Source organism: Podarcis filfolensis (genome assembly GCF_964270895.1).
Source record: "Podarcis filfolensis genome assembly, chromosome: 16".
Lineage (NCBI taxonomy): Eukaryota > Metazoa > Chordata > Lepidosauria > Squamata > Lacertidae > Podarcis > Podarcis filfolensis.
In genome coordinates this window covers 9068220-9095309 of record NC_139620.1, presented here as the reverse complement: position 1 = coordinate 9095309, position 27090 = coordinate 9068220, and the positions used below count along the sequence as shown (strand labels likewise).

The following is a 27090-nucleotide window of genomic DNA, read 5'->3' as shown; positions in this document are numbered from 1 at the left end:
GATGCACTGTCTTCTCTCTCAGAATTTCAGCTCTGCTGGGTGATCTATTGAGATCATTGGATGAACAGAAGCAATGTTGACTGAGTTGCAAGAGCAGAATTGATTTGAGTTGATTAAGCTGGGTAAATGCGGCAGCCAGACTGGTGACTGGGAGAGGCCGCTGAGACCATATTACACCGGTCCTTAAAAGACCTACATTGGCTCCCAGTAGGTTTCCAAGCACAATTCAAAGTGTTGGTGCTGACATTTAAAGCCCTAAACAGCCTCAGCCCAGGATGGCTGAAGGAGCATCCCCCCCCCATTGTTCAGCCCGGACACTGAGGTCCAGCACCAAGGGCCTTCTGCCAATTCCCTCACTGCAAGAAGCGAAGCTACAGGGAACCAGGCAGAGGGCCTTCTCAGTAGTGACACCCGCCCATCAGATGTCAAGGAAATAAACAACTATCTGACTTTTAGAAGACATCTGAAGGCAGCCCTGTTTAGGGAAGTTTTTAATGTTTGAAGTTTTATTCTGTTTTTAGTGTTCTGTTGGGAGTCGCCCAGAGCGGCTGGGGAAACCTAGCCAGATGGGCGGGGTATAAATAATAATAATAATAATAATAATAATAATAATAATAATAATAATAATAATTTAAGCTATGCCCTTTCGAAGGATATCCTCTGAAGTTCTAGAGCAATTCCTGGCTTGTCCCTCTGACTTAAGTTGTCAAACACTGATTTCACAAATTTCATATCCTCTGTGTAATGCTGGGGGGCTGGGCTAGGGGGAGTCACCCAAAATCAGGGCAGGGCTTAAATAAATGGATAGGGGCAGACTTGCAGTAGAATCTGAAAAGAAGAGTTTTTAGCAAGTGATGGGAGGAGCCAGGGCAGAAAGTGGGTGGAGCTAGGGGCAAGGTTGGGGCAGAATTTGGCAAGGTTTGGGAGGAGCTAGTGTGGAATGTGGGTGGGGCTAAAGTGGAGTCAACAGAGAATGCAGCAAGTGGTGGGAGGAGCTAGTGTTGAGTGTGGGCGTGGCTAGGGTGGAGTCAATAGAGGATCCAGCAGATGATGGGTGGAGCTAGTACATAATGTGGGCATGGCTAGAGTGGAGTCAAGAGAGGATCCAGCAAGGGATGGGAGGAGCTACTGTAGAATGTGGGTGGGGCTAGGGACAGAATCTGACATGTGATGTGTGGAGTCTAGCGGAATCTCGAGTGTACTGGTTTTTCCGACCTGTAATAGGAACGCTGGTATAATTGTTGTTGGGACGATAACACACTGACTGGAGACTTTCTCCTTTCCTGGCTCCCCCATTCCAAATATCTTACCACCCCATAAGTTTTTAACACAGGTTTCTCTTGGTTTGTGATTTTACCTACACACTTCCAAACCCATTGCAGACACGGAGACCACGGAGCGCCCCCTGCTCTGGTCCATGCAGTACTCTATTGGGTAGTCTCCTTGAAGCCAACACCGCCATGGGTCTCCTGTCTATTTTCTCACCGCGTGGGGGTCGAAACAGGAAGAGAAAGAGGCCACAGGTCCCACGGGTGGTCGAGGACACCCTGGGCCGGTCCGTGACCCGTAGCGTGGGTGGCTTTGCCTTGGGCATGATCCTGGCCACAGCCTATGGGGCAATGGTCATTTTCGTGCAGGGCTACAACATCTGGTACTGCCTTCTGTCGACCATCACCCTGGCCCTTGGTCTTGGCCTTGGTATGGCCTTCTCATGCAAAGTTCGTGTCACCGTCCTCCTCATGCTGCCCCAGATCTTCTCAAGTAAGTGTGGAAAAACCCAAGACAAGTGAAAAGAATACAGTCCCCAGACAGAATTGGAGGCGGGCAGTAGGAAGTGGCGTCTTGAGCCAAACAGAATCCACTATTTTGGGGAATGACCCACAGCGAAAGCTGCTATTCTTTGGGGGCTATTCCTACCCCTAATACTGGTTACTTGAGAGAACAAGGGCTGTAGCTCGCTGGGCATAGCTGTCAACTGTCCCTTATTTGGCGGGAAAGTCCCTTATCCCAGCGCCGTGTCCCGCTGCTGTCCCTTATTGATGATGTCCCTTAAATTTCCTGGGTTTCAAAGGAAGCAGCTCCTCTCCCTCCCTCTCTGCCGGCCAGGGAGGAGGGAAGCTCCAGCTGTGTTGCTTGGCTGCGTTGTTCACCCAATAAGGAGTCTAAGAACGACTGGGGGGTGGAGCTTGCATGCCTTGTGCCGATCAAATCGGCCGCGTTGCCTGGGGACTTGCCTTTGCTCAGCGCTTCCCAGCGGAGAGGTGACGGTGGTTTTCCTTGCTGCATCCCCTTTGCTGGGTTGCTGCGCTGTGGGAACCACCACTTGAGGCTTCGTTTGGCTGCTGGCTGGGCTTTCTGCCTTTGGCTCGGAGGGGCTCAGAAGTTGAACATACCTGTGCTTGGAAAATCCCTTATTTTGGCTGCTGATCCCTTATTTTCGAGGCTGCTGGTCCCTTATTTTCAAATCCATATGTTGACAGGTATGTCGCTGGGAGAGCATCTGCCTTGCACACACAAGGTCCCAGTTTCGATTCCTGGCATCTCCAGGTGGGCCTGAGAGGAGAGAGCTGCAAACAGCCACACTCCGCACTGCAACATTTTGTTGAAGCGCCTCACTCAGAGCTGTTGGCAGGGCCTAAGAACTGGCTGGCGACATACAGCTGCAGTTCTGGGGCAGGAGGAGAAAGGCTTCCCTGAGAGGGACCCCACTCAGCCCCTGACGCTTTTCTATTCTGTCTCCCATCTCTATCGCCCCCTACAGAAGAAGGCAAGACCATGCTGTTGATCCTGGCATTCGGCTTGGCCATGGAGGGCCCCTTCGCCAACATCATCCGCAACTTCACCCGGTGCGCCGATGCCGTGTCGTGTGGCGCCGAGCTCGCCCTCAACCAGACGGCAGAAATGCTGCAGAGGGCCCGCGAGCCCCTGATCAGTGAGACAATGGGGTTTTGTTGCTGCTCTGCTTGCACCAGCCTTGCACTTTTATCCCTGGCTGGGTTGGAAGTGCATTTTTTGAAAGGCAGGGGTTGGAAGACCTCTGTCCACAGGAGTTGAATGGGGCCCTCTGGGTCTCTCTGTCTGTTACAGTGGTACCTCGGGTTAAGTACTTAATTCGTTCTGGAGGTCCGTTCTTAACCTGAAACTGTTCTTAACCTGAAGCACCACTTTAGCTAATGGGGCCTCCCGCTGATGCCGCACCACCAGGGCATGATTTCTGTTCTCATCCTGAAGCAAAGTTCTTAACCCGAGGTACTATTTCTGGGTTAGCGGAGTCTGTAACCTGAAGCGTATGTAACCCGAGGTACCACTGTACTCTGAATTCTCCCCAGGCCACGCCTCCTCTCCCTAGGCCCTGCCCCCTCAGCAGCCCAGGCCACGCCTCCTCTCCCTAGGCCCTGCCCCCTCAGTAGCCCAGACCACGCCTTCTTCCCCCAGACCACGCCCCTCAGCAGCCCAACTTCACACCCCCGCCAAGTGTTTTTTCCTGACATGCTCCCTTGAAGAGGAAGAATGCCTCTTGCTTGCTTTACTTGCGCTCTGCAAAGGCAATATTTACCTCCATGGCCCCACCCACTTTATGTCTCTGACATCGCCCACCACTAGCGTGCGATTCCGCACAAGTTTCTGGGGGAAAGATCTTGCCATCTGCTCTGAGATCTTGTGATGAAGGGCGGTATATAAATCCAATAAACAAACAAATAACAAAATATAAATGAATCGTAGAATCAGAGAATTGTACAGCTGGAAGACCCCTGAGGGGCATCTGGGCCAACCCCTTTGCAGTGCACGAATCCTGCCCACAGACATCCCTACATGGGCTCGAACCACCAAACTTCTGGTTAACGGTCAGACACACAATCAAACAAACAACCCTCAGGTGCATCTGGTAAAACCCAAAGCAGGACAGAGTGCAGCAGCACCAAACTGGTAATTCAGAGGCACATGAATGTCTCTGACATTGCAGCAGAACATCTCTACTGTGGCTGGTAGCAGTTGCTAGCCTCCGTGATTTTGGTGAATCCACTTTTAAAGCCATCTAAGTTGGTTGCCACCACTGCCTCCTTTTGGAGCATATTCCTTAGTTTCTGTGCTGTGTGGACATCCATTTATCTGTCCCCAATTTCCAAACATTCAGCTCCCTTGGGTGCCCAACGGTGTTGATGAGGTAGCCTATCTACTTTCCCCACGCCAAACATCCTCATTAACCATTAACCGTCCTAACATGGGCTGATGTAGGCTTGCCATATATCAGGAAAATTCCTGACACGTCTTGGTTTTTGTGTGTAAAAATGGCATTGGGGGGAATTTTGCTGAATTGGCAAAATGTCAGGGAAAACCTGGATATATGGTAACATGATGGAAAAAGCAGCGGAAACAGCTCAAAAAGCTTAGAATCACTATTTTTGGGTTAGGTTTCCCCCCAGAAAGCTCAGGAATTTTACTTTCTGAAATCTGGCAACCCTAGCTGATGGGAATTGGAGTCTAGCAACTTTAGAATGGCACCAACCCTGCCTACTCCTTCAGTCCTGGCACTGTTCTTGGTTCTTAATAGACACCGACCATATTTAAGGCGGGCTCTCTCTCTCAACATCTCAACAACAGTGGGCTCTCAACATCTTCTGCCTAGATGCGCTACGAAAAATCAAGGACATCGCTCAGAAGGCAAAAGTGGTTGGTGATCGCGTCCGAAAGCTTTTCCGATCTGTCATGGACTCTGTACGGCACGTGGGTGAGTTTCCAGGGGCACAGAATGGGTTGGGATGGAGGGGGAATGCGAGAAGCCAAGGAGATGGACTAAACGGGTTTCACCCTATAATAATAATTTATTATTTATACCCTGCCCATCTGGGTGGGTTTCCTATGGCGTCACCCGTGGGATCAAATGAGAAGAGAGCTTTTGGCTAACTCCAACCTACCGCAAGACAGCTAGTTTACCCACAGAGACTGTCTGTCTTTATTATGATTATCATCCTCATCATCTTTGAATTACTAATCACATTCCAAACCGATTTACAGGTAATAAAAACTAAATGTAATAATAATAATAATAATATGTGTTCGTTTGTTTATATATCAAATGTCACTTTGAGTTACCTTGGTAAAAAGAAGAAAAAGCAACCAATAAATATAATAATAATAATAATAATAATAATAATAATAATAATAATAATAATAGCATCTATAACTCAAAGTGACCTATGGTATATAAACAAACAGACACATCCATTACAGCTGGCACAAAAGAAGAGAAAAACCTAAAGCACAGTTCTCTTTTAAGAAGGCAGGAATAAAACATCCCACCCAGTCAAGGAGGCCACAGATAATTATTATTTATTAATTAGCTGCCCTTGACCCTAAGGTATGAGTTACAACATTAAAACGCAATATTAAAAACAGTTTAAAACAGCCTACAAATTAAAAGCTAAAGGCCTGGTGAAAGAAGATTGGTTTTCCCCAGGGCCTAAAATGGTGTCATGCTGGTCTCTCTGGGGAGAGCTTTCCGCAAGCAGAATTAAAAACAGACAAGGCAAAGTGTACACTTGTGGTAAAGACCCATTTATCCAGGTGGAAAAACCTGCCAGGACAAAAATATATTCAGTTGTTTCCAGGAAGTGCAGCTAGTCTGGACAGGGATACTGTTCCACAGAACAGGTAAAGGCCCCCTAAAAGCCCTGCTCTGAGATAGTGGATTTCTGAAATCTTTGAGATTTGCAGGGGAGACCCTGCCGAAACCGCAGTGATGTATAAGGGATGCATAAGGGATAAGGCCGTCTCTCAAGTAACCTGGTCCTGAGCTGGAGAAGGACATATTATACCTTGAACTTGGCCCAGCGGAATACTTGCTGCGAGTTCAAATCCTGACAGCAGGATGTTATTGGCCGGCAGCCACACGCAGCCTAGCTGCTGCGCTCTGCACATGCTCCAGACAGTCAAATTCACACTTTTCTCTTCCGCCCCTTCCTTCCGTGCAGCTCACTGCCTGCGCAACGTGTGGTACTTCCTCCTCAACTTGGGCGAGGTCTGCAACGAGGAGATGGGCACCCCCTACCGGAAGTGCACCCGTCTCTTTGACAACGCCAAGGACACGTGCGAGCGGGCAATCCCCTTCCTCTACTTCCTCTGCTCCGTCGTCCTGCTCTTCAAGTACCTCTGCGGCCTGGCTAATAGTGAGCATGATCTTTGAGCCCTTGACCCTCCTGCCGCCCCTCCGATGGCTGCACTTGACCTCTGACACTAGGGCAGCGGTCAGTGGGATTCCCTTGACTCCAGCCCTTCATCCCCAAACCTCTGACCCTTCGCTGGCTTAGTCACTGCTTAGCGTGACCCCTGATCTCTCGTCAACCTAGTCACTGCTGTGCTGGGCCCAGGGTTAACCCGAGTAACGCGGTCCAGGTCCGATCCCAAATGCAAGGGTCAGTCCGACAGGGCCAAGGCAGGAAGCCAGGCAAGGTCAGGCACAGCATCATAGGCAGGCTCTGGCAAACTGCAACCTTTGCATATTTTTTGTGTATTTTTGAAGGATTGCGTTGGATTGTGATTTTGAGCTAAGTAGTATTTTTCTGAGAGAACTTCCTGGTAAGCACATGGTCTTTTGTTCTATTGTGCAGCGGGGATTAAGCAACCCCCCTCCCTCAGAGTTCACAGTGACCCAAGGCAGTGAAGATTTGTTTTGTATTTTGAGATTTTGATTTTAGAATTTTGACAAATTTTTGAATTTTGAATATTTTACAAATTTTTGAATTCTAAGACGGCTAGAGCAGCTTTTGATAGTGATGCAAAGCTAGGAATGCCTGTGCTAAATGAATACAATTTTGTGCAATTGAAGCAAACCACTTTCTTGGGCATCTCTCTGGACTTTGTAAATTGCCTAGACGCATAACTACTGTCCTTGCTTCTAGCATTTCTTACTGGAGACTCAGCTCTCCCTCTGCATTCCTCTCTTAAATGACTGGTTGCTCCCGCAATCTGGGGAGGGGTCCAGCAGCCTTTTAATCTCTGATGGGGGGGGGGTAACAGCTGGTCCTGATCCCCCAGTGACTCACCTCCCTGTTTCGCCCGAAGGTGAGCACTCCTCCTGCGAGTACTCAGGTCTCTCCTTCTCTCAGACCTTAGTCTCTGCAGCTCAGGAGACGTCGGTGGGTTACTAGACCCAGAGGCCGCCTCAGCCTCCCCTGACCCAACCGGTAGCGGAGCAGTTGTAAGTGATGGCCCAGCTGGAGACAACGAGGGAATCCCTGCATCCGGAGCCAGGGCAGGCTCAGGCCCCTGACTCGGCCCAGCTGGTGCTTGTTGCAGGGGAACCTGTGCAGACTGGGGCGCTTCAGAATCAGGCCCCAGACTAGCTTCAGCTGCCGCCTGAGGCAAAGGATCTGGTGCAGACTGAGACTCCTCTGGTTCCGAGTCCGAGTCCCAGGCTATCACAACTGCTTACTGTGACCTTTGACCTCTTGCTAGGCTGATCGCTGTTTAGCATGACCTATGGCTGCTCGTTAGCCTAGTCCTTGCCAAGTGTGACTCCTGACCTCTGACCCTTGGTTCACTTAGTTTCTGCTTAGGATGACCCCTGACCTATGACCTCTTCCAACTTTTCACTGCTTAGCATGACTCCACATAAGTCACTGTTTGTGACCTAACCACCACAAACTATGCTTACACGGCATAGCTCCTCTAGCTCCTATAAGCCTGGTCACTATTTAGGATGACCACTGACCTCTGGTCAGCTTCGTTTCTGCCTACCGTGACCCCTGGCCTTGAACCGCCCTCTGAGCCCCTCGTCCACCTGCTTAACGTTACCCTTGACCTCTCATGAGCCATGTCACTGCTTTGTGCAACCTCTGACCTCTGACCCCTTCATCATCCTAGTGTGAGCCTTGACCTCTGGTGTCTGTGGCAAATAGCTAGCGTGACTCAGGTGCTTCCTCACGTTCTCTGCATGGCCCCAGCCTCAAACACCGCCAGAGCTCAGCCCCGGAGTCTGACCAGGCCAGACAGAGGTGGAATCTAGACACATAAAAAAAAAAAATGCTGTGAAAATGCTTTTTAAAAAATAAAATAAATAAAATTATATATTGAATTTGTCAATAGCTCACCATCGCCATCTAGTGTCACATTTGTATAATGCACTTAAAACGTTATGTTTGCAGCTGTATAGCTGAATGCAGAGAGATTCGCAGAAATCAGCCATTTAATAATATATTGTTGGGAGCTATTGGGGCGGTGGAGACTGGTGTGCTGTGGTTGTGTTATGTGCTGGCAAGATATATGGTAGCTGCAGTTCATTGGCTTTTCAGGCCCCAATTAACTGGCAAAAGAAGGGATAGAAATCAAAGCCTACCTTAGAGGGCTGTTGTATGTGGGTGAATGAGATAATGTGTTGAACATGCTTTGACCTCACTGAATCACGATACGAATGCTTAGGAGTAGCAATATTGCTGTGACTGAGGCCAGCCAATGAATGAGTGTGCGGCTGAGAGCTAGACCACCGTGCCCTGCCCTCCTAATGGTCTTGTCTTTTTCCCCACAGTCCTCCTGCTCTTCTGCATAATCCCACAGTACATAGCACCGTTCCTGCGCCGCAAGGTTGTTGAGCGTGAGTGTGGAGAAAGGTTGGGGGATAAAACACCTGTCCAGTTCAGGTGGGCCTGAACCGGTGTCTGATCCTGCAGGGCTTTCCCTAAGTTTTTAAGTGGACACCTTTACTTATACATAGCATTTGGTACCCCAAAAGGCTTCCAGAGTAGCCTACATACAATCAAAGCAAGGCAATCCCTACTCCTAGGCTTGCATTCTTAAATGATTATTTTTTTAAAGACACACAAGGTAAAAGGCACAGGGAGGGCAGAGGAAAACTAAAACCAAAACCCAGACACCGATTTCAAAACCAGTGTTCTCTAATGACCAAACGTGGGCACAGTTCAGAGGCAGGTGGTGCCTGGTGGAGCTGGACCTCCAAGAAAGCTGATGGAATAAGCCTTCTGCTTTGTTTCTCTCAATGGGAGGGGAAGGGAGGCCAGATGAGGCTGTGCCGCCACAGCAGAGCCAGTGGGGTGAATCCTGCTTTCCATCTCTCGTATTGAGACAGTTTTTATTGCAGAGCTTAATATTGCGCGCCATGAAACAATTGGATGCATAAAAACTGACTCCTTTTGGAATAAAAATTGCCCAGACCTATAAATATGATTCAAAGCTTTACTAACCATAACTCCTTCAAAACAGGTACAAAAACGATCAATGATATACCCAGAAAGTAGTATAAAGCATATGCATATTCATGCAGAGGTTCTTCTTCTTAAATATATAATATCATTACGGTCAGAGCAAAAATCAAAGCTCTGTCTCTGCCATAGCTGCATCTAGCATAAGGTTATTTGCTGCTGGAGAAACATCATTACCACATCCTTTGCTCCCTATGGCTTCCAGAGAAAGATTAACAGGCAACTCCCTTCAAGGTGGCGATTTGCAATCAAATACCCCTCACATGATCTAAGGTTAAACACTCATGATAAAGCTAGCAGAGAACACCAGCAGTTAATTATCAACCTGTTAGAGCTTCAGGGAGCTTCAGTATACTTCAGTGGAATATTCCAATGTTAAACCCATAGCAATATACATACAGGCATTCTCAATTTCACTATGTGATTAAACAATTATTCTTAACAGTCTTGTGGCCCTGTGAATCGCCAAAACATGACCTTTTAACAAAGCAATTCAAGCCCGTCTAGAGTTGTAGTATAGACGTAGCCACCCTTGTTCTCACACCCTGCCCTCCCCTCTCCCCCAATATGCACCACCAGCGATCGTGGCTGTGCTGAACCGCGTGCGACACGAGTTCGAGTTCAACATCACAGCTGTGCACCACTACGACGTGACTGTCAATGCCAGCAAGAGCCTGTCCCAAGTCGCCTTTGACATCATGGAGGACGTCTCCAAGCGCCTGCAGCCTGCGAAGGAGGCTGTAGGGCTTTTTGGCTATATGTCTACCTTGGTCATTCTGTACCTCTACATCAAGTGAGTCACAGCAAGGAGGCCAAGAGGAGCGAGGAGCTTCTTTGCTATTCCTAAGGCAGGGCTAAGGAACCAGGCAGTGGTAGACTACAACTCCCATCATCCCTCACCATTGGCTTTAATAGCTGGGGCTGAGGGGAGATGGAGTCCAACAACCTCTGGAGGGTCACCTCTATAAGTTCCATTTGGCTAAACACCACTGTTAAGTTCAATTTGATATGTGATCCCTGATTGGTTGGGAGGACTGTGGCGTTTGCCCTCCTAGGTGTGTGACATCATACTGGGTTCATAAGGAAAGGGTTAACTAATTGTAAAATGACTAACCAATAGGAACCCAAGGGGAGGAGTTAGAGTTGTTAAGAAGTCAGTCTGGTGTTAGAGAAGAGAGGGAGAGGATAAGTGTGTGGGTTGGGCTAGTCTGATGTGAGAGAATCTGTTAAGAGGAGTCAGTCAAACAGTTGAGATAATCAGTCAGAAGGTATTAGGAAGGTATAGGCCGGTAAAGAAACTAAAGTTAAGAAACTGAGAAGAATATTATCTGAGAAACCATAAACTTGTTAATACTTATAAAATAAACTTGTTTATTTGGTTGAATTTTAGCAACTGTCTGGACTCAGTGTTTTACCCGAGAGTAACGGGTTGGTAGGGGAAACAGGTGGCGCTGTGGGTTAAACCACAGAGCCTAGAACTTGCTGATCAGAAGGTCGGCGGTTCGAATCCCTGCAACGGGGTGAGCTCCCGTTGCTCGGTCCCTGCTCCTGCCAACCTAGCAGTTCGAAAGCACGTCAAAGTGCAAGTAGAAAAATAGGTACCGCTCCGGCAGGAAGGTAAACGGCGCTTCCGTGCGCTGCTCTGGTTCACCAGAAGCGGCTTAGTCCTGCTGGCCACATGACCCGGAAGCTGTACGCCGGCTCCCTCGGCCAATAAAGCGAGATGAGAGCCGCAACCCCAGAGTCAGCCACGACTGGACCTAATGGGGAGAAAGGTTGTTTTCTGCTGCTCCAGAGAAGCGGACACGGAGCAATGGATCCAAACTACAAGAAAGAAGATTCCACCTAAACATTAGGAAGAACTTCCTGACAGTAAGAGCTGTTCGACAGTGGAATTTGCTGCCAAGGAGTGTGGTGGAGTCTCCTTCTTTGGAGGTCTTTAAGCAGAGGCTTGACAACCATATGTCAGGAGTGCTCTGATGGTGTTTCCTGCTTGGCAGGGGGTTGGACTCGATGGCCCTTGTGGTCTCTTCCAACTCTATGATTCTATGATTCTATGATTCTAATGGTCAGGGGTCCCTTTACCTTTAATGGGCTGGTGGCAGCGGGGAAGCGAGCACAGTGGTGGCACAGGGATCAATAGACTGTTTAAACGTCCGGGGACCCTGTGTGATTGCCACAAGGACATTTAGACCATGTGCTGCAAACTGCAGGAGAAGAGAGTGTTTTTGTGCTCGGGTCCCACTGTGAGAGCAGGGTGTTGGGTTAGATGGGCCATTCGCCCGATCCAGCAGCGATCTTCTTATACTTGCTGAGCTAACCTATCAGCCTTTCTCATGTGAAAGCAACATGGAAATGTCTGTTTATGGACTTCACCAGGGCTCTGCTGTACCGGAAGCACTATTTGCACGAGGACAGTTTTGACAACATCTTCATCACCAAGCCGTTCCTGGAGATGGACGCAATGCGGAGGAAGAACAAGAAGCCCACCGTCCTGCCATTGTCTGCAAAGGAGTGTACCAAGTACATCCGCCCAAGTAAGGCAGCAGTTCTAGAAAGACCCAGCTTGGATATTCTGGCCTCTGGAAATTATTCACTAAAATGAGAGGTGTTGGGTAGAATATGTATGCTGCAGGGAACCAGGCAGAGGGCCTTCTCGGTAGTGGCGCCTTCCCTGTGGAATTCCCTCCCATCAGATAAATAGAACTACACATCTTTTAGAAGACATCTGAAGGCTGTAAAGTTTTTAATGTTTGACATTTCATTATGTTTTTATATGTGTTGGAAGCCACCCAGAGTGGCTGGGGCAACTGAACCAGATGGGCAGGATATTATTAATTATTATTATTATTATTATTATTATTATTATTATTATTATTACTACTACTACTACTACTACTACTATTAATGCATTACACACCAAGGGCCTGTCTGCACTGTACAATCATACCTCGGGTTGCGAACGTGATCCATGCGGGAGGCATGTTCGCAACCCACAACGTTTGCAACCTGAAGCACCGTGTCTGCGCATGCGCATGACGCTATTCGCCGCTTCTGCACATGCACGTGATGTCATTTCGTGTTTCTGTGTATGCACGAGCGCCGAAACCCGGAAGTAACCCGTTCCGGTACTTCCGGGTTCAGTGTGGTCTGCAACCTGAAAACGCACAACCTGCAGCGTTCGTAACCCGAGGTATGACTGTACATTTAAAGCAGTACCATACCACCTTAAACAGCATGGCTCTGCCCCCCCCCAAGAATCATGGGAAATGTAGTGTGTTAAGGGTGCTACACACAATGTCAATTTCCAAAGTTTAGCTCAGTGAGGGGAATAGGGAGGTCTCCTAATCATTCTCAGCACCCCGGACAGACTACAGCTCCCAGAATTCCTTGGGGGGAAGGATGGTAGTTTAAAGGGGCACCGTAGTGCTTTAAGTGATGTGAATGTGGCCTGAGAGGCAGATTTCCCCTGGCCCTGAGTCCACCCAGCCGCTATTGCTTCTCCCTCTGCAGCCTCGCTCATATTGCCCCGCAAAGAGCAACTCCGCTACACACTGGCCATTGTCTCCCTCTTCCGCCAACTGACCCTTGCTGTTCTGCTAATCATCGCTGACTTTTCGGTCTTCTGGCTGTTGGACTTGGTGCGGTATCTGCTGCATGGAGAAATTGTTGCAAGAGGTAACAGAACTGGTGGGATGGTGGTCTATTGCGCAGCCTGCCAAAAGAGTACAAGGGTGGATCTGTTTTTGCACTAATTATGGGCAGAGATTGGGATTCAGACATAAGGGCAACTGTTCAGATCAGGGCCTGAGCCGCGTCTCCCTGCAGCCCCCGTGACGATGAGCGTCAGTGTCAACGGGACGGGCTACACTGGCGAGATGTACCGCGACATGGTCTCGGCCTTCGAGGTCCTGCAGAGGGGCAACGTCAGCGTGCTGTCCCGGAAATGTCGCCTGCGGCCGGCGGAGCCCGATTATGACGGCTACATCACCATTGGTAACTGGGGGGACTGGGAAAGGCTTCCTCCCCGGTGGGGGCTGGTGCTGCCTTTGGGGACTGGTAGGGCTGGAGGTCCAACACTAGGTCGAGCCAGAGCCACCCTCTCACTATATATAAGGGTCTGGTGACTTCTGTTTCAGTGTATCTGAAGAAGTGTGCATGCACACGAAAGCTCATAGCAATAAGTACCTAACTTAGTTGGTCTCTAAGGTGTGCAGGTGGCACTGCGGGTTAACCCACAGAGCCTAGGACATGCCGATCAGAAGGTCAGTGGTTCGAATCCCCGCGACGGGATGAGCTCCCATTGCTCGGTCCCTGCCAATGCCCACCTAGCAGTTCGAAAGCACGTCAAAGTGCAAGTAGATAAATAGGTACCACTCTGGCAGGAAGGTAAACGGCGTTTCCGTGCGCTGCTCTGGTTCGCCAGAAGCGGCTTAGTCATGCTGGCCACATGACCCGGAAGCTGTACGCCGGCTCCCTCGGCCAATAAAGCGAGATGAGCGCCGCAACCCTAGAGTCGGCCACGACTGGACCTAATGGTCAGGGGTCCCTTTACCTTTAAGGTGCTACTGGAAGGATTTATTTTTTATTATTTGTTTTGTTCTGTTTTGACTACGGCAGACCAACACGGCTACCTACCTGTAACTAGCTCTGTCCCCATCTTCTTCCTGGAAGTGCCATCCCATTGGATGCTTCCAGGGAGCCTATCGGATGGGCAGGACAAGGCACCCCTCTTGCTTTCATTCCTGCCTCTGTCTTTCCAACCAGTGTGCCATGGCACCCTGTTGAATGATGGTCAGGGTTGCCGCGGGCAATGCTGGCCTCTGACCCTTTTTCTTTCCTTCCCTCCCTCTTCTGATGCCCTCTGCCTCCCCAAGGCTTGCACAGCTGTTAGTTGCAGCGGCCCTGACTACAAGCTCCCCAGGCGAAGGTTGCCTCTGGGGCTGGCCAGGGGGTGCTTCCCAGGCCCCTGTGGGGCAGTGTGAGGAGGCACCTTTCTTTGGGGTGGGGAGGCAGCTCAGAAACCAGGGACAGCGGCTGTGGCTGCCCAAAGGACTCCCAAGCAGAGGGGAGAGGAGGCTGAGGGAACACTTCACAAGGGAGGGTATTTGAAAAAGGGTAAGGGTGGCGCTGTGAGTTAAACCACAGAGCCTAGGACTTGCGATCGGAAGGTCGGCGGTTCAAATCCCCACGACGGGGTGAGCTCCTGTTGCTCAGTCCCTGCTCCTGCCAACCTAGCAGTTCGAAAGCACATCAAAGTGCAAGTAGATAAATAGGTACCACTCCGGCGGGAAGGTAAACGGCATTTCTGTGCTCTGCTCTGGTTCGCCAGAAGCAGCTTAGTCATGCTGGCCACATGACCCGGAAGCTGTACACCGGCTCCCTTGGCCAATAAAGCGAGATGAGTGCCACCACCCCAGAGTCGTCCGCAACTGGACCTAATGGTCAGGGGTCCCTTTACCTTTACTTTAAGAGTCTGCCAGCTCTGCAGGCAAGGGGCGCCACAACGGGGCTTTCCACAGGGGTACCGCAGAAAGAATGTAGTTGGTCAAGGGATCCGTGGATCCCAAAGGTTGAGAACCTCTGCTGTCGCATGATTGCTGATGGGCGTTGAGAGGGCATGGGGAGGCCAGCAGTAGGTGGCACCAGAGACAGTGACAGGCAGAGCCACTCCATGACTGGTTGTGGGAGGGGAAGCCTTAAGGTTGTGGGCTGGAGCAACCTTCACCACCTGGTGCCCTCAAGATGTTTTGAACTACATTGCCCATCGGTCCCAGGCAGCCGGGCCATTGTGGACTACAACTTCCATCAGTCAACAGCCACGCTGCCCAGGGCTGATGGGGAGTTGCAGTCCAAAACATCTGGAGGGTGCCAGTCAGGTTGGTGAAAGGCAGACTTGAAAGGTCCCCATGGGATTTTGCAGCCACAAGTCTAGCTGCAAGGTAGACTTGGTCACCAGCGTCAGGGAAGAAACTAAATGGGGGATACAGATGTCTAAGCTGCATCACTCAGAAGAAAGCGCACCAGGAACTTCTTAACAGTGGCAAAGTGGAGGAGAGGGAGATTCCCTGAACTGCTATGGTCCATGGGTAGGCAAACTAAGGCCTGGGGGCTGGATCCGGCCCAATCGCCTTCTAAATCCAGCCCGCAGATGGTCCAGGAATCAGTGTGTTTTCACATGAGTAGAATGTGTGCTTTTCTTTAAAATGCATCTCTGGGCTATTTGTGGGGCATAGGAATTTGTTCATTCCGCCCCCCCTTCAAAATACAGTCTGGCCCACCACAAGGTCTGAGGGACAGTGGACCGGCCCCCTGCTGAAAAAGTTTGCTGACCCCTGGTCCATGGAATCGCCCATTAAAAGCTCAAAGCTCTGCACCAGCCTCTTGTGGCTGCTTCTGGAATTGCACAGCGCAGGAAATGTTCTGCAAGGGTACCACAATGCACAGGGTGTTAGGGGAGAGGATAGTAGCTCTGGCGGGGGACACATCGGGCTCCTTCTGGGCTAGTTTGTCCACCCTGGGTCCCCACCCTGCACCCAGCTCTCACCTGTGGCTCCTGGAGGCTGTCAGCATGAGATGGCGGCCACACCCCAGGGAACAGCTTCGGCTGACCTGCTAAACCAAGAAAGGAGAGACAATGGGTCACAAACCCTTGGCGAGTTAGGGAATGCCCCTGTATGCAAAGACAAGCTCTGAAGGATTGAGTGTACAAGACCAGGAGTGGGCCCAGCGGTCAAGGTGATTTCTGCACTTGCTGTAGAGGGAAGTGAGGGGCAGGTGGGGCTCGTCCACCTGGGAAGGGAGCCCACCTAGGAGAAGGAAATCTCTGTCGTGGTCTGGTTCTCGGGCGATTGAAGTCCCGGCTGGGGATGTCGGGACCGGGGCAAGATGGTGGGGTGGGAGCAGGAATGGGGGTCCAGAAGCAGGAGTCAGGAAGCCAAGAGTCCGAGGGTCAGACAGCCAGGAGTCAAGAAGCCAAGGGTCCAAGGATCAAGAAGCAAGGAGTCAGGAAGTCAAGGGTCCGAGGATCAAGAAGCAAGGAGTCAAGGAACCAAACACAGCAAGGCAGTGAACGTGTTGCTGTGGCAAAGAGCCAAAGGGAAATGCTGACCTTATATCCCTTCCCGGCTCTTACCACCAGGTGCTGTGAGTTACCAATCGGCCTCACCTGTGCAGCCGCGCCTTGCCTCTCCAGAACAAACTTAGGAAGGCCCCAGGCCTGCAAAGCCCTGCTGGTCACAGAGCCTGGCTCCTGCATGCACTCCTGACACTGATCCCAAACCTTTGCTGCCTTGTGGGATATCTCTGGGGGCAGAAAAGACTCAGGAGCAAACGCTGCACAAATCTGGAGTGGAGTCCCTGAGATGGTTGGATGGCGCCTTGTAAGCCTCCTTCCGGCAAGGGGGTTTAACAAACTACAGTTCCCAGGATTCTCCGTGTGATATAAGAGTGTGGGGCAGTGGTTAGAGTGTCGGGCTAGGACCGGGGGGGGGAGAGACTAGGGTTCAAGTCCCTACTTGGCCATGAAACTCACTGGGGGACCTTGGGGCAGTCGCTGCCTCTCAGCCTAACCCGCCTCGCAGGGTTGTTGTGGGGATTAACTGAAGAGAACCATGCACTCCACATCAAGTTCCTGGGGGTGGGAGGAAGATGGCTCTAAATGTGCCAAGTAGGTAGGTAATTAAGTGGTGTTGCTTCTTCAAACCTCCTAACCACCCGTCTCCCAGGTCTCATGTACGGCGTCTGTTTCTTCATCGCCATCTTCGGCACCTACATACAGCGCCTGCGGCGGGTCGTGTGTGCTTGGTACTATCCCTCCCGTGAACAGGTGAGTGACTCTACACACACACACGCCCTTGGATCGGGGAGCAATTTAGCTTCAGGTAGGCTAAACCACAGAGCCTAGGGCTTGCCGATCAGAAGGTCAGCGGTTCGAATCCCTGTGACGGGGTGAGCTCCCGTTGCTCGGTCCCTGCTCCTGCCAACCAAGCAGTTTGAAAGCATGTCAAAGTGCAAGTAGATAAATAGGTACCGCTCCGGCGGGAAGGTAAACGGCATTTCTGTGCGCTGCTCTGGTTTGCCAGAAGTGGCTTAGTCATACTGGCCACAAGACCCGGAAAAACTGTCTGCGGACAAACGTCAGTTCCCTCGGCCAGTAAAGTGAGATGAGCGCTGCAACCCCAGAGTCGTCCACGACTAGACTTAACGGTCAGGGGTCCTTTACCTTTACCTTTAGTTGAAATTCCTGCATTGGAGGGGTTACACTAGATCAGTGGTGTCCAAACTTTTTTCAAAGAGGGCCAGATTTGATGAAGTGAAGGGCCATGGGGGCCGACCAAGTTGTTGAGGTTTTTTAGGATTTTACCCCAGGAAATAAGCTGACCGGTGGGCCAGATTAGGCCCCCAAAATGGACTTTGAACATGCCTGCACTAGATGATGCTTGGGGGGTCCCTTGCAACGCTATGATTCTAACCACAACACCCCCCTGAGCCACCTGACCACCTCAACTCCGGTTTTTTCTGCATGCAGCCTTCACCCCAACTAATTCCCTGGGCGCCTGGTCTCCCACTCAACCCAGTGCTCTTATTTCCCCACAATGATCCTTTAGGAGCGCACCTGTTACCTCTACAACACCATCCTGACACGAAGGACGGGGCTGGCCCAAGCCGTTCTAAAGGCCGTGAGGAATCGCTCTGCAGACGGGGGCCACACCAACATTTTGCTGGTCCTCGCAGCTAAGTAAGCCCCCAAACCTTTTCCCCACAATGGAAGGGAAGAGTTGTAGTCTATGATGGTCGTGCCGGCAGGGGCTGATGGGAGCTGCAGTCAAAAACATTGGACAAACAATTCTGTCGTTGTCGTCATCAGAAATACTCTCCATCCGATATCCTTTTCCTTCTGGCCAGGGCACAGGAAATAAAACCTATCCATCATCCTACACTTGAGAATTATATTTTCAGGACACACTCTAGTTGTGATTCTGATTTGTTTCACACTGATTTTAATGCTTTATTTTATACTGGTGTAACCTGCCCAGGGACCTTCTGGTAAAGGACAGGTGGTACTAATAGGGTTGAGGAAGCTGTGGCCAGTAGCAGCTGGGATGTTTGAATAAGGGTGGTATATATATCAAAACGACGACGTTTCACCTGCACACAGATAAAAGCAGAGATTGGTGGTGCTTTTGCAGAATCTTGACCTACAGTGCATTGTGTTTGTGTGTGTGTGAAAGAGACATCCCTCATGGGTCTCCTCCGCAGGTCTCGGCTGTGCTCGTGGCTGGTCAAGAAACTGGGGGTCCACGAGTCCTACTGCATGGGCTGCGGGAAGATCCGCAAGGACACGGACAGCGAGGACTTTGTCACCTGCAGTACGCAGGGATGCCGAGGTTGGAAGCCGGGGCGGGGCGAGGGAGGCTGTGGGGCAAAGGCGAGGCCCAGAAAGGCTGTAAAAGAAGGGCGGGGTAGATCATATTGTGCAGGATGCAGCTACTGGCGGCTGCCGCAGGAGTGGGCAGATTCAGGCCCAGAGGGCTGATGCAGGCCTCCAAGCCATAGCTGTCAACCTTCCCTTTTTTTGTGGGAAATCCCCTTATTCCAGTGCCGTTTCCCGCTGCTTCCCGCTGCTATCTCAGATTGTTAGATATCCCGTAGACTGTCCCCGGGACAGGTGAGGCTGCTGATCCCTTATTTTCAAATCTGAAAGTTGACAGCTATGCTCCAAGCCTCTGTATCTGGAGCGCTCCCAGGCCACAGCCTTCACCAAGCCCGTTCCTGACCCTCCTTGCATGTTCTTGCTTGGCCAGACTGTGTCCTTGAACTCTGATCCTGTTTCTCACTTGCTTGGACGGAGACTAGAGAGCCGGGTGGGGTGCGTGGCAGTGAGAGTAGGAACTAGCTTGCTGTAACAGGTGAAATTTATACCCTTTGCTCTGTCCACTTTTAGTTAAGTGTTTTTATTTATTTACTTGATTTTGGTGGTGGCGGCGGCTGGGGGCAGCAGGCTACGCCCATGCCTTGAGCTGAAAATTTTTCCGTATGTACCCTTGGGATTCTCCCCCAGAAAATCTGTACGGCAGTGGTGGGAAAGCACAGTCCAGGAGGCCAAATGCGGCCCTCCAAGCCTGTCTCCCTGGCCCTCAGGACTTTCCCCAGGCCACACCCCCATCCTTGGCCACACCCCTTCTCTCCAGGCCACACCCCTCACTGGCCTTGCCTTCACACCCTGATCTTGCCTGGATAAGAGTACAGAGAGGGGTGTGTGGAAATTGAACCACCTTATATTGCTCCTCCCACTCTGCCATTGCTCCTCCCACCTTTGTTTCTGGCCCCGCCCACTCAGAGGGTTGATAAAGGTATCCCAGCCTGGCTCCCCTTACGCCACATGACTCTCCCCATCCTGTCTCCACAGGTATCTACTGTCCGGACTGCTACAAACTCCTGGACAACATGTGCTCCATCTGCATGGCGCCCTTAACCTACCAGGGAGACATGGACGAGGAGGTGTGAGTGAGAAACTTCGTGATTCCATCGTCCTCACTTTGGGGGCACCCTAGTAAATAATGCCAGCCTCTCTAGAAGCTAATTCTACAGCGCCTCTCCTGCAGTGCCCACGCAGGCAGGCAAAGAAGAGTGGTGAAATTAGAGCTTACAGTTCGTTGGTGCTGAAACCAGGGCAAAGGAACTGTGGTGTAGTGGTTAGAGCACTGGGGTAGGGCCTGGCAGTGGAGTAGTGTGGGGGGGCAGTGGGGCTGTTGCCCTGGGTGCAAAATTTGGGGCGGTGGTGGCAAAATTTCAAAAGAAAAAAACACCATATTGACTTTTTTTAAAAAATCAAGCAGGGTAAAATTTTAATGAAACTAATAACAACAATAAAATAAACGGCCTCTGCTGCTCCTGTCCCCTCCTCAGCTTCCTTCTCCCCACTGGGAAGACCCTTCTCCGCTGCTGCCATCTGGCCCTGACAGGAACCATAGGTTATGGGGCCTTGCCCCAGGTACTGGCAACCATCGCTACGCTACTGGGACCTGGGAGAACAGGGTTCAAATCCCCACTCTGCCACGATGTTTCCTGGGTGACCCTGGGCCAGTCACCGCCTCTCAGCCTAACCTACATCGTAGAATTGTAGAATCGCAGAGTTGGAAGGGACCATGAGGGTCATCTAGATCAACCCCCTGCAATGCAGGAATCTTTTGCTCAACGTGGGGCTCGAACCCACAGTTCTGAGGTTGTCAGTCTCATGCTCTACCGACTGAGCTATTGAGGAGTGTAGGCCCCCTTGAGCTCCCTCTCATTTTTAGATATGGATGTAAAAATAAGTGATAAATAATTTTTAAAAATTACCTGCCCATCACAGAAAGTCACCTCACATCAAGTGAGACCGCTGGTCCCTCTTGGCCAGTATTGAGACTGGCAGCAGCTCTTGAGACTTTGAGGCAGAGATGCCAGGGGGTCAAACCTGACCCCCCCCCCCGCATGCAGCGCAGGTGCTCCACTCACTGAGCCACACAGCCCTTCGCTTTCATCCAGGGATTCCAGTGACGAAGAGGCCATGGCTCTGTGGACCAAGGCAGTGCGGGCACTCAGCGGGTCGCCGGACAAGGAACGCCAGAAGCAGCGGCGACTGCTGAGGGCGCGGATTGAGCGGGCCGTGAAAGGGCGCGGGGGCTGCCGCCGCTTACCCCCTGAACTGGCCAAGAAGATCCTGGAGCAGCTGAAGGAGCAGGAAGGGAGCAGCAGCAGCAGCGAAGAAGAAGACGACAACGACACATCTAGCAGCTCTGAGGAAGACGGCTCCTCAGGGTCGACATCCAGGTGAGGGCAAGACATAGTGGGAAGGTACCTTACCACACTGTTTGCTCAATACTGTCTACACCATGGGTAGGCAAACTAAGGCCCGGGGGCCAGATCCGGCCCAATTGCCTTCTAAATCTGGCCCACGGACGGTCCGGGAACCAGCGTGTTTTTACATGAGTAGAATGTGTGCTTTTATTTAAAATGTACCTCTGGGCTATTGGTGGGGCCTGCCTGGTGTTTTCACATGAGCAGAATGTGCCCTTTTATTTAAAATGCATCTCTGGGTGATTTGTAGGGCATAGAAATTCGTTCATATTTTTTTTCAAAATATAGTCTGGCCCCCCACAAGGTCTGAGGGACAGTGGACCGGCCCCCTGCTGAAAAAGTTTGCTGACCCCTGGACTAGATCATGGGTAGGCAAGCTAAGGTCCAGGGGCTGGATCCGGCCCAATTGCCTTCTAAATCCTGCCCACAGATGGACTGAGAATCACCGTATTTTTACATGAGTAGAATGTGTACTTTTATTTAAATTGCATCTCTGGGTTATTTGTGGGGCATAGGAATTCGTTCATTTTTTTCCCTCTTCAAAATATAGTCCGGCCCCCCCACAAGGTCTGAGGGACGGTGGACCAGCCCATGGCTGAAAAAGGTTGCTGACCTCTGCTGTAGCCCTTTCTTCTCCTGGAAATATCTCGCAAGGTGGCAGAGGTTTAGCACCAGAGTTTTCCTTCTCCTAGATCATGGGTAGGCAAACTAAGGCCCGGGGGCTGGATCCGGCCCAATTGCCTTCTAAATCTGGCCCACGGACGGTCCGGGAACCAGCGTGTTTTTACATGAGTAGAATGTGTGCTTTTATTTAAAATGCATCTCTGGGTTATTTGTGGGGCATAGGAATTTGTTCATTTTTTCCCCTTCAAAATATAGTCCGCCCCCCCCCAGGGTCTGAGGGACAGTGGACCAGCCCCCTGCTGAAAAAGTTTGCTGACTCCTGGTCTACACTGACTGGCAGCAGTTCTCTTGCAGCCCATTGGGGGGCTGGCACCTGGGAGCTCCCATGAGCTGGAGCTATGGGGCCCTGTCCCTAGAAATAAAATGAAGATCCCAGTCCTCAGGGTTCGGGGCTGATCAAAACAGTAACACAGGAAGCAGAGCCAGACCGTTGCTTCATCTAGCTCGGAAGGCCCCGCACTGGCAAGCAGTGGCTTTTCAGGGGTTCAGATAAGGAGTCTATCCTAGCCTGGCTTGGAGGTGCCAGGGAATGAACTTGGGACCTTCTGTACCCAAAGCAGAGCCGCCCTTAAGAGCCGCCCTTGTTCATCCCAAACACTCTTTCGTGCCCTTAGCAGTTGTGGGACAGGCAGGCAGTCAACCGGCGGCACGGTGGCCCAGCCACGGTGGCGTGCCGAGGCCGCAACTGCACCTGTTGAATTCTTGCCTGCTGGACAGCTCGTAACAGCAGAGAATACCGCAGGGATGGGGAACTTCGGCCCTTCCAGGTGTTGTTGGATGCCATGGGGGAAGTTGTGTGCATAGTTGTAGCAGCCTCTGACATCTGCACAACTGGAATGCTCTGCCCAATGTGCCTCTGGCTCCGCCCCCCACATGCCCCCCCAGAAGGTGGTGTGAGAGGCAAACCTTGACCCAAAGAGTTAAAAAAAACCTCATCTTCTCCCTTATCTTTTTTCTGTTTCTTAAAATTATTCTGCCAAGATAGTCTCATTTTTAAGATGTCCCTTTTTGCAAGCAGCTTCGAGCACCTCAGGCGAGCGGGAAAACCATTTAAAATTAAATGAGATCTCCTATATCACCCACCCCTTTCTCCCCCCCCCCCACCCCTTTCCAGCAGCCTCGATTTCGGCTACCAGAAGGAAGTGGAGACCAGCAGCAGCGAGGAGCTGGAGGAGGTGAAAAGCGAGAAGAGGTCTGCCCCAAAAAAGTAGGGAGCGAGACAGAGAATGAGGCTCTGCCACCTCCCTTAAAGAGAGGAAGTATGTATGGCAATAAATTAGGTATCAGTGCCTTCTATTTTCAATATACAGCCAGGGTGTGCTGGTCCTTACGCAGCCAGAACTGCCCTACCCACCCGCAGGCAGGAGGGAATCGGTCCGGGGCTGCAGAGGGGAATCCTGAGGTTTGCCAAAATGTCACACCCCCCCCCCGAGAGGTATTTAGGAAAAGCCTAAGGGACGTGGGGGAATACCCTAAAATCAGTCCAGTGAGGACTGGGCATTCTCGGTGGCCGCACAGTGCAGGAATCGTGGCTAAAGAATCTGACAGATGGCTGTCCAGGCTCTGTTTGAAAACGTCCGACAGAGAGTCCACCACATGGGTAGGCAAGCTAAGGCCGGGGGGCCGGATCCAGCCCAATCACCTTCTAAATCCAGCCTGCGGATGGTCCAGGAATCAGCGTGTTTTTACATGAGTAGAATGTGTCCTTTTATTTAAAATGTATCTCTGGGTTATTTGTGGGGTCTGCCTGGCGTTTTTACATGCGTAGAATGTGTCCTTTTATTTAAAATGCGTCTCTGGGTTATTTGTGGGGCATAGGAATTTTTTCTCCAAAATATAGTCCGGCCCCCCACAAGGTCTGAGGGACAGTGGACCGGCCCCCTGCTGAAAAACTTTGCTGACCCCTGGTCCAGCCTCCAAGGTGCTCCATCCCACTGTCAAAGAAGTTCTTCCTAAGGTTTAGTCAGAATCTTGTTTCTTGCCATTTGAATCCACCGCTTAGCATCCTCCCCTCTGGATCCTGCGAACCCTGCGGCGTTTTGCTGGAGGTGCTACGTGGATATAATTATTACCCTCTCCCACACCCCCATGTGGAAGCCACAGCCAAAAAACATGGTCACCCCTCAGTAGAGAAAGGAGGAGTTTTGCTTGCAACGTATTTTCCCGTCCAGTGCATGAATTTGTGTAAGACGTGTGTATACACACACACAGTGGGGTTTTTTTCTGGGGGGGACGTAGGGGTACGCATACGCCTAAACATTTTGTGAATTTTTGTACTTTTGTCCATTTACTGTATTTATTTTCCCCAATTTGAACTATATTTACTTGAGTCAAAATGAGAGTACAGTGGTACCTCGGGTTAAGTACTTAATTCGTTCCGGAGGTCCGTACTTAACCTGAAACTGTTCTTAACCTGAAGCACCACTTTAGCTAATGGGGCCTCCCACTGCCACCATGCTGCCATCGTCAGATTTCTGTTCTCATCCTGAAGCAAAGTTCTTAACCTGAAGCACTATTTCTGGGTTAGCGGATTCTGTAACCTGAAGCGAATGTAACCTGAAGCGTATGTAACCCCGAGGTACCACTGTACCCCTAAACATTGTTTTTAAGAAAAAAAACACCACACGCACAATGTGTCAGCCAGCCTAGTGGCACCTCCTGGCACAGGTAATGTAAACCCTCGTGTCGCGCGCAGCAGGTAATGCAAGCCACCTCGCTCCACCTTTTCTGGGAGAATTTTTGTCCATGAAGGCAAGGCCCCACCCCCCCCACAGACACCAACGCAAGCCCAAAATTTCCCCTGCTTTCCTTTTTTATTGTCAAGCAGCCTCAACGGACACCGGGAATACCAGCACATTAATAATAATTAAAAAAAACAACAACACCAAATGAAATGGCGGGGAGGTGAACACCCCATCCGTCTTTTCCACATACCCGCCCCCCACAGCCATCCAGGAAAATATGCACATTTTTGCTAGCACTCCCAGAGAAAGGCAATGAGGAGGGTGGTATTTTCATTCATCTCCAGCTGTTCCCCCCCACCCCATCACCAAATCGCTGCTGCAGGAAAAGTCTAAGAGGAGGGGGGTCTTCAAGACAGGGAAGACAGGGTGAGGTGTAGCTGAGGTATTGCAGGGTAAGGTGGAACAAGCGGGGTTTTTTTTGCACTTCAAGTAGCTAGAAATTCAAGTTTAAACATACAGGCACTTTTTTAAAAAAAGTCAGGGAAGACGACATGGGGCTCTCACCAGACCTGCCCTCCCTCTTTTCACCCGACGGGAGGCTCCCCCAAAAAACACCTGTGGGGAGGGTGGGGGGAAATTGGGACAGGGTTGGGGGTGGAAGGGAAAGCAGAGTTTGGGGAGGGGGGAATAATATATTACATCATCTCTTAAATATAGATTAAACTCTGTGCTAATACTCTAGGGACGGACTTTTCCCTGCGCTCCCCAAACGCCGTCTCTCTCCAACCCACCGTCTGTTTTGCCCCCTCCAGAGAGGTGAGGGGGGGCCTGGAAATCTAAGGAATGTGCAAATGGGGGTGAGGGGCAACAAGTTAGACCTGACCCCTAACCACCATTGAGGAGTGTGCCAGTCCGAACCCTCCCCGCCCTCAAATCGCAGGCAAAAACCCTAGTGCAACGGTGGAGGAGGAAAATTAAAGTGGGGTGGGGGGTCTCAACACAATGGGGTCATTGCCTTTTTGTGCAAAAGTCCACCGGACACCTGTTGCTGTGGAATGAAACTTCTGTGGGGAGGGTTTTTATGGGGGGGGGGGGTAACCCCAAGTTGATGGTCCGTCCTCCGCCAAGTGCTAAAACCTATCTTCTTGCAAGGAGTTAAGGTCTTGGTGTGGAGGAGCTATGGGAATGTGGGTCAGAAGACTCGTTTTGGGGGCATCTTCCTACCCCAAACGAATCTGGGGATGACGACGGGTTGCTGCTGGGACCAGCCCATTGCACTGTGCAAGGATGCCACCAGGAAGCGTCAAGGGCCGAGCGGGGCTCTCTGTGCAAAAAAAGGAGGTGCTGTCGATATAGGGTGCAGGCACCGCCCTTGGGTGGTGTGGAAAAAACACCCCCTGCTTTCCTTTCCCCACCATGCAAAGGTAAGGTTGTGGGCGTCCCACTCACCCCCCCCCCCTCTCAAAAAGCAGCTGCCAGTCTCAGGGCCCGGAATAATAGAAAGATCTTCTTTTCTCTTTTCTGCCTCCTCAGAAATAAAATTCTCTGGAAAGCCAGAGGCAGGGATCAAACCCAGGAAACCTGGCACACTCCTCAAAAGCTCCTCAACCTGACATCCTCGCCTTAAGAAAAATAAATAAATCTAGTCATCCCCTCCTAGCCTCCCTAACATGGGGTCAGAGCACCCCCCAAAAGTGCAGGGTCTGGGGGCCACCAACCACTCCCCCCTTCCCAAAGTTATATAATTCTCTTGTTTTCTTAGGAAAAAAAATCAGGATTCCCTCCCACGCCACCCCCCCCAAATAGCACTACCCCTATTTAATTGCTTATTTCATTGATCCTGAGCATATGAATCCTCTCCCTTGCTTTTCTGCCCTCCCACCACCCCAACCCCACCCCAACCCCACCTGCTTTGGTTCATAACTGCCCCGTACCCCTTTGAGGGGTCGCTAAAGGCACCAAATCAGTGCTCCAGGGAGGGGCGGGTCATAGTGCATCTCGTCTCCGTTGCCGCAGCAACAGAAAGGGTGGGGAAATAGTGCATCTCGGCCTGGACCACGGCCTAGTCCCCGGAGTCGCCGTGGCAACGGCCAAAGCAAAGAAGGCCTGAGGCCTAGTCTCGGGGAGGGGGGCCCCTACGCCGTTTCTGCCTCTGCCGCCGGCCCGTCGTCCGTCGCCATCCCCTCCTCGCGGCCTTCCTCCTCCTCCTCCTCCTCGTCCTCCTCTTCTTTGATGTGAGGAGACAGGGCTTGCTGGGCGCGGGCCGGATCCCAGTAGCCGCGGGCGAGCGAGAGGCACTGCTCATCCGTCAGCCCGTTGGCCAAGTCGTGGTCGGCCAAGGGCGTCCCCGCGGCGGGCAAGGAGTTGGGCTCGGGATCGGGACCACGGCGACGGCGCCTGGTGCGCACCTCCAGGCAGTTCTGGCCCTTGAGGTGGCGCTGCAGGTGGTCGTCTTTGGCGAAGGCCTTGTGGCATAGGCAGCACTCGTAGGGACGGGCGCCCGTGTGCAGGTGCAGGTGGTTCTTCAGGTCGTAGCTGTGCAGGAAGCGGGCCGTGCAGTGCGGACAGGAGTAGGGGCGCTCTCCCGTGTGCTTCCGCATGTGGATCTTCAGCTTGTCGTTCCTGCGAGGGGGAAAGCAGGGAGACAGGAGATTTGCGTCAGCAAG

General features: G+C 51.3%; 2 protein-coding genes across 11 annotated transcripts in view; one reads left to right on the top strand and one right to left on the bottom strand.

The window, feature by feature from the left end:
- Positions 1-56: 56 nt before the first annotated feature.
- Positions 57-23047, top strand: DCST2 (DC-STAMP domain containing 2). 3 transcript variants are annotated; one of them, XM_083591092.1, is made up of 15 exons: positions 57-207; positions 2762-2932; positions 4628-4729; positions 5973-6167; positions 8525-8590; positions 9795-10008; positions 11595-11752; positions 12729-12893; positions 13044-13211; positions 16943-17043; positions 17825-17955; positions 18477-18604; positions 19627-19720; positions 20745-21029; positions 22855-23047. In XM_083591092.1, the coding sequence occupies exons 2-15, from the start codon at positions 2776-2778 to the stop codon at positions 22949-22951; spliced, it is 2061 nt and encodes a 686-aa protein (XP_083447218.1). In that variant the 5' UTR covers positions 57-207; positions 2762-2775; the 3' UTR covers positions 22952-23047. The 3 variants fall into 3 exon arrangements, with proteins under 3 accessions (XP_083447218.1, XP_083447217.1, XP_083447216.1); XM_083591091.1 differs by lacking the exon at positions 57-207 and adding an exon at positions 1133-1761 and having other exon boundaries at positions 22858-23047; XM_083591090.1 differs by lacking the exon at positions 57-207 and adding an exon at positions 1134-1761.
- Positions 23048-24534: 1487 nt separating this feature from the next.
- ZBTB7B (zinc finger and BTB domain containing 7B) overlaps positions 24535-27090 on the bottom strand; it is a 56143-nt gene continuing 53587 nt past the window's right edge. For all 8 annotated transcript variants that reach the window (XM_083591282.1, XM_083591284.1, XM_083591283.1 and 5 more), the window contains exon 3: positions 24535-27046. In XM_083591282.1, the coding sequence (XP_083447408.1) occupies positions 26560-27046 (487 nt within the window). In that variant the 3' untranslated portion in view covers positions 24535-26559. The remainder of the gene's footprint in view (positions 27047-27090) is intronic.

Bases quoted from the DNA above. Each gene is read 5' to 3' on its own strand.
- DCST2 (XM_083591090.1), top strand. From the start codon at position 1,461: ATGGGTCTCCTGTCTATTTTCTCACCGCGTGGGGGTCGAAACAGGAAG. The intron at 6,168-8,524 runs GTGAGCATGATC...TTTTCCCCACAG, and splicing joins CCTCTGCGGCCTGGCTAATA to TCCTCCTGCTCTTCTGCATA. The intron at 12,894-13,043 runs GTAACAGAACTG...GTCTCCCTGCAG, and splicing joins TGGAGAAATTGTTGCAAGAG to CCCCCGTGACGATGAGCGTC.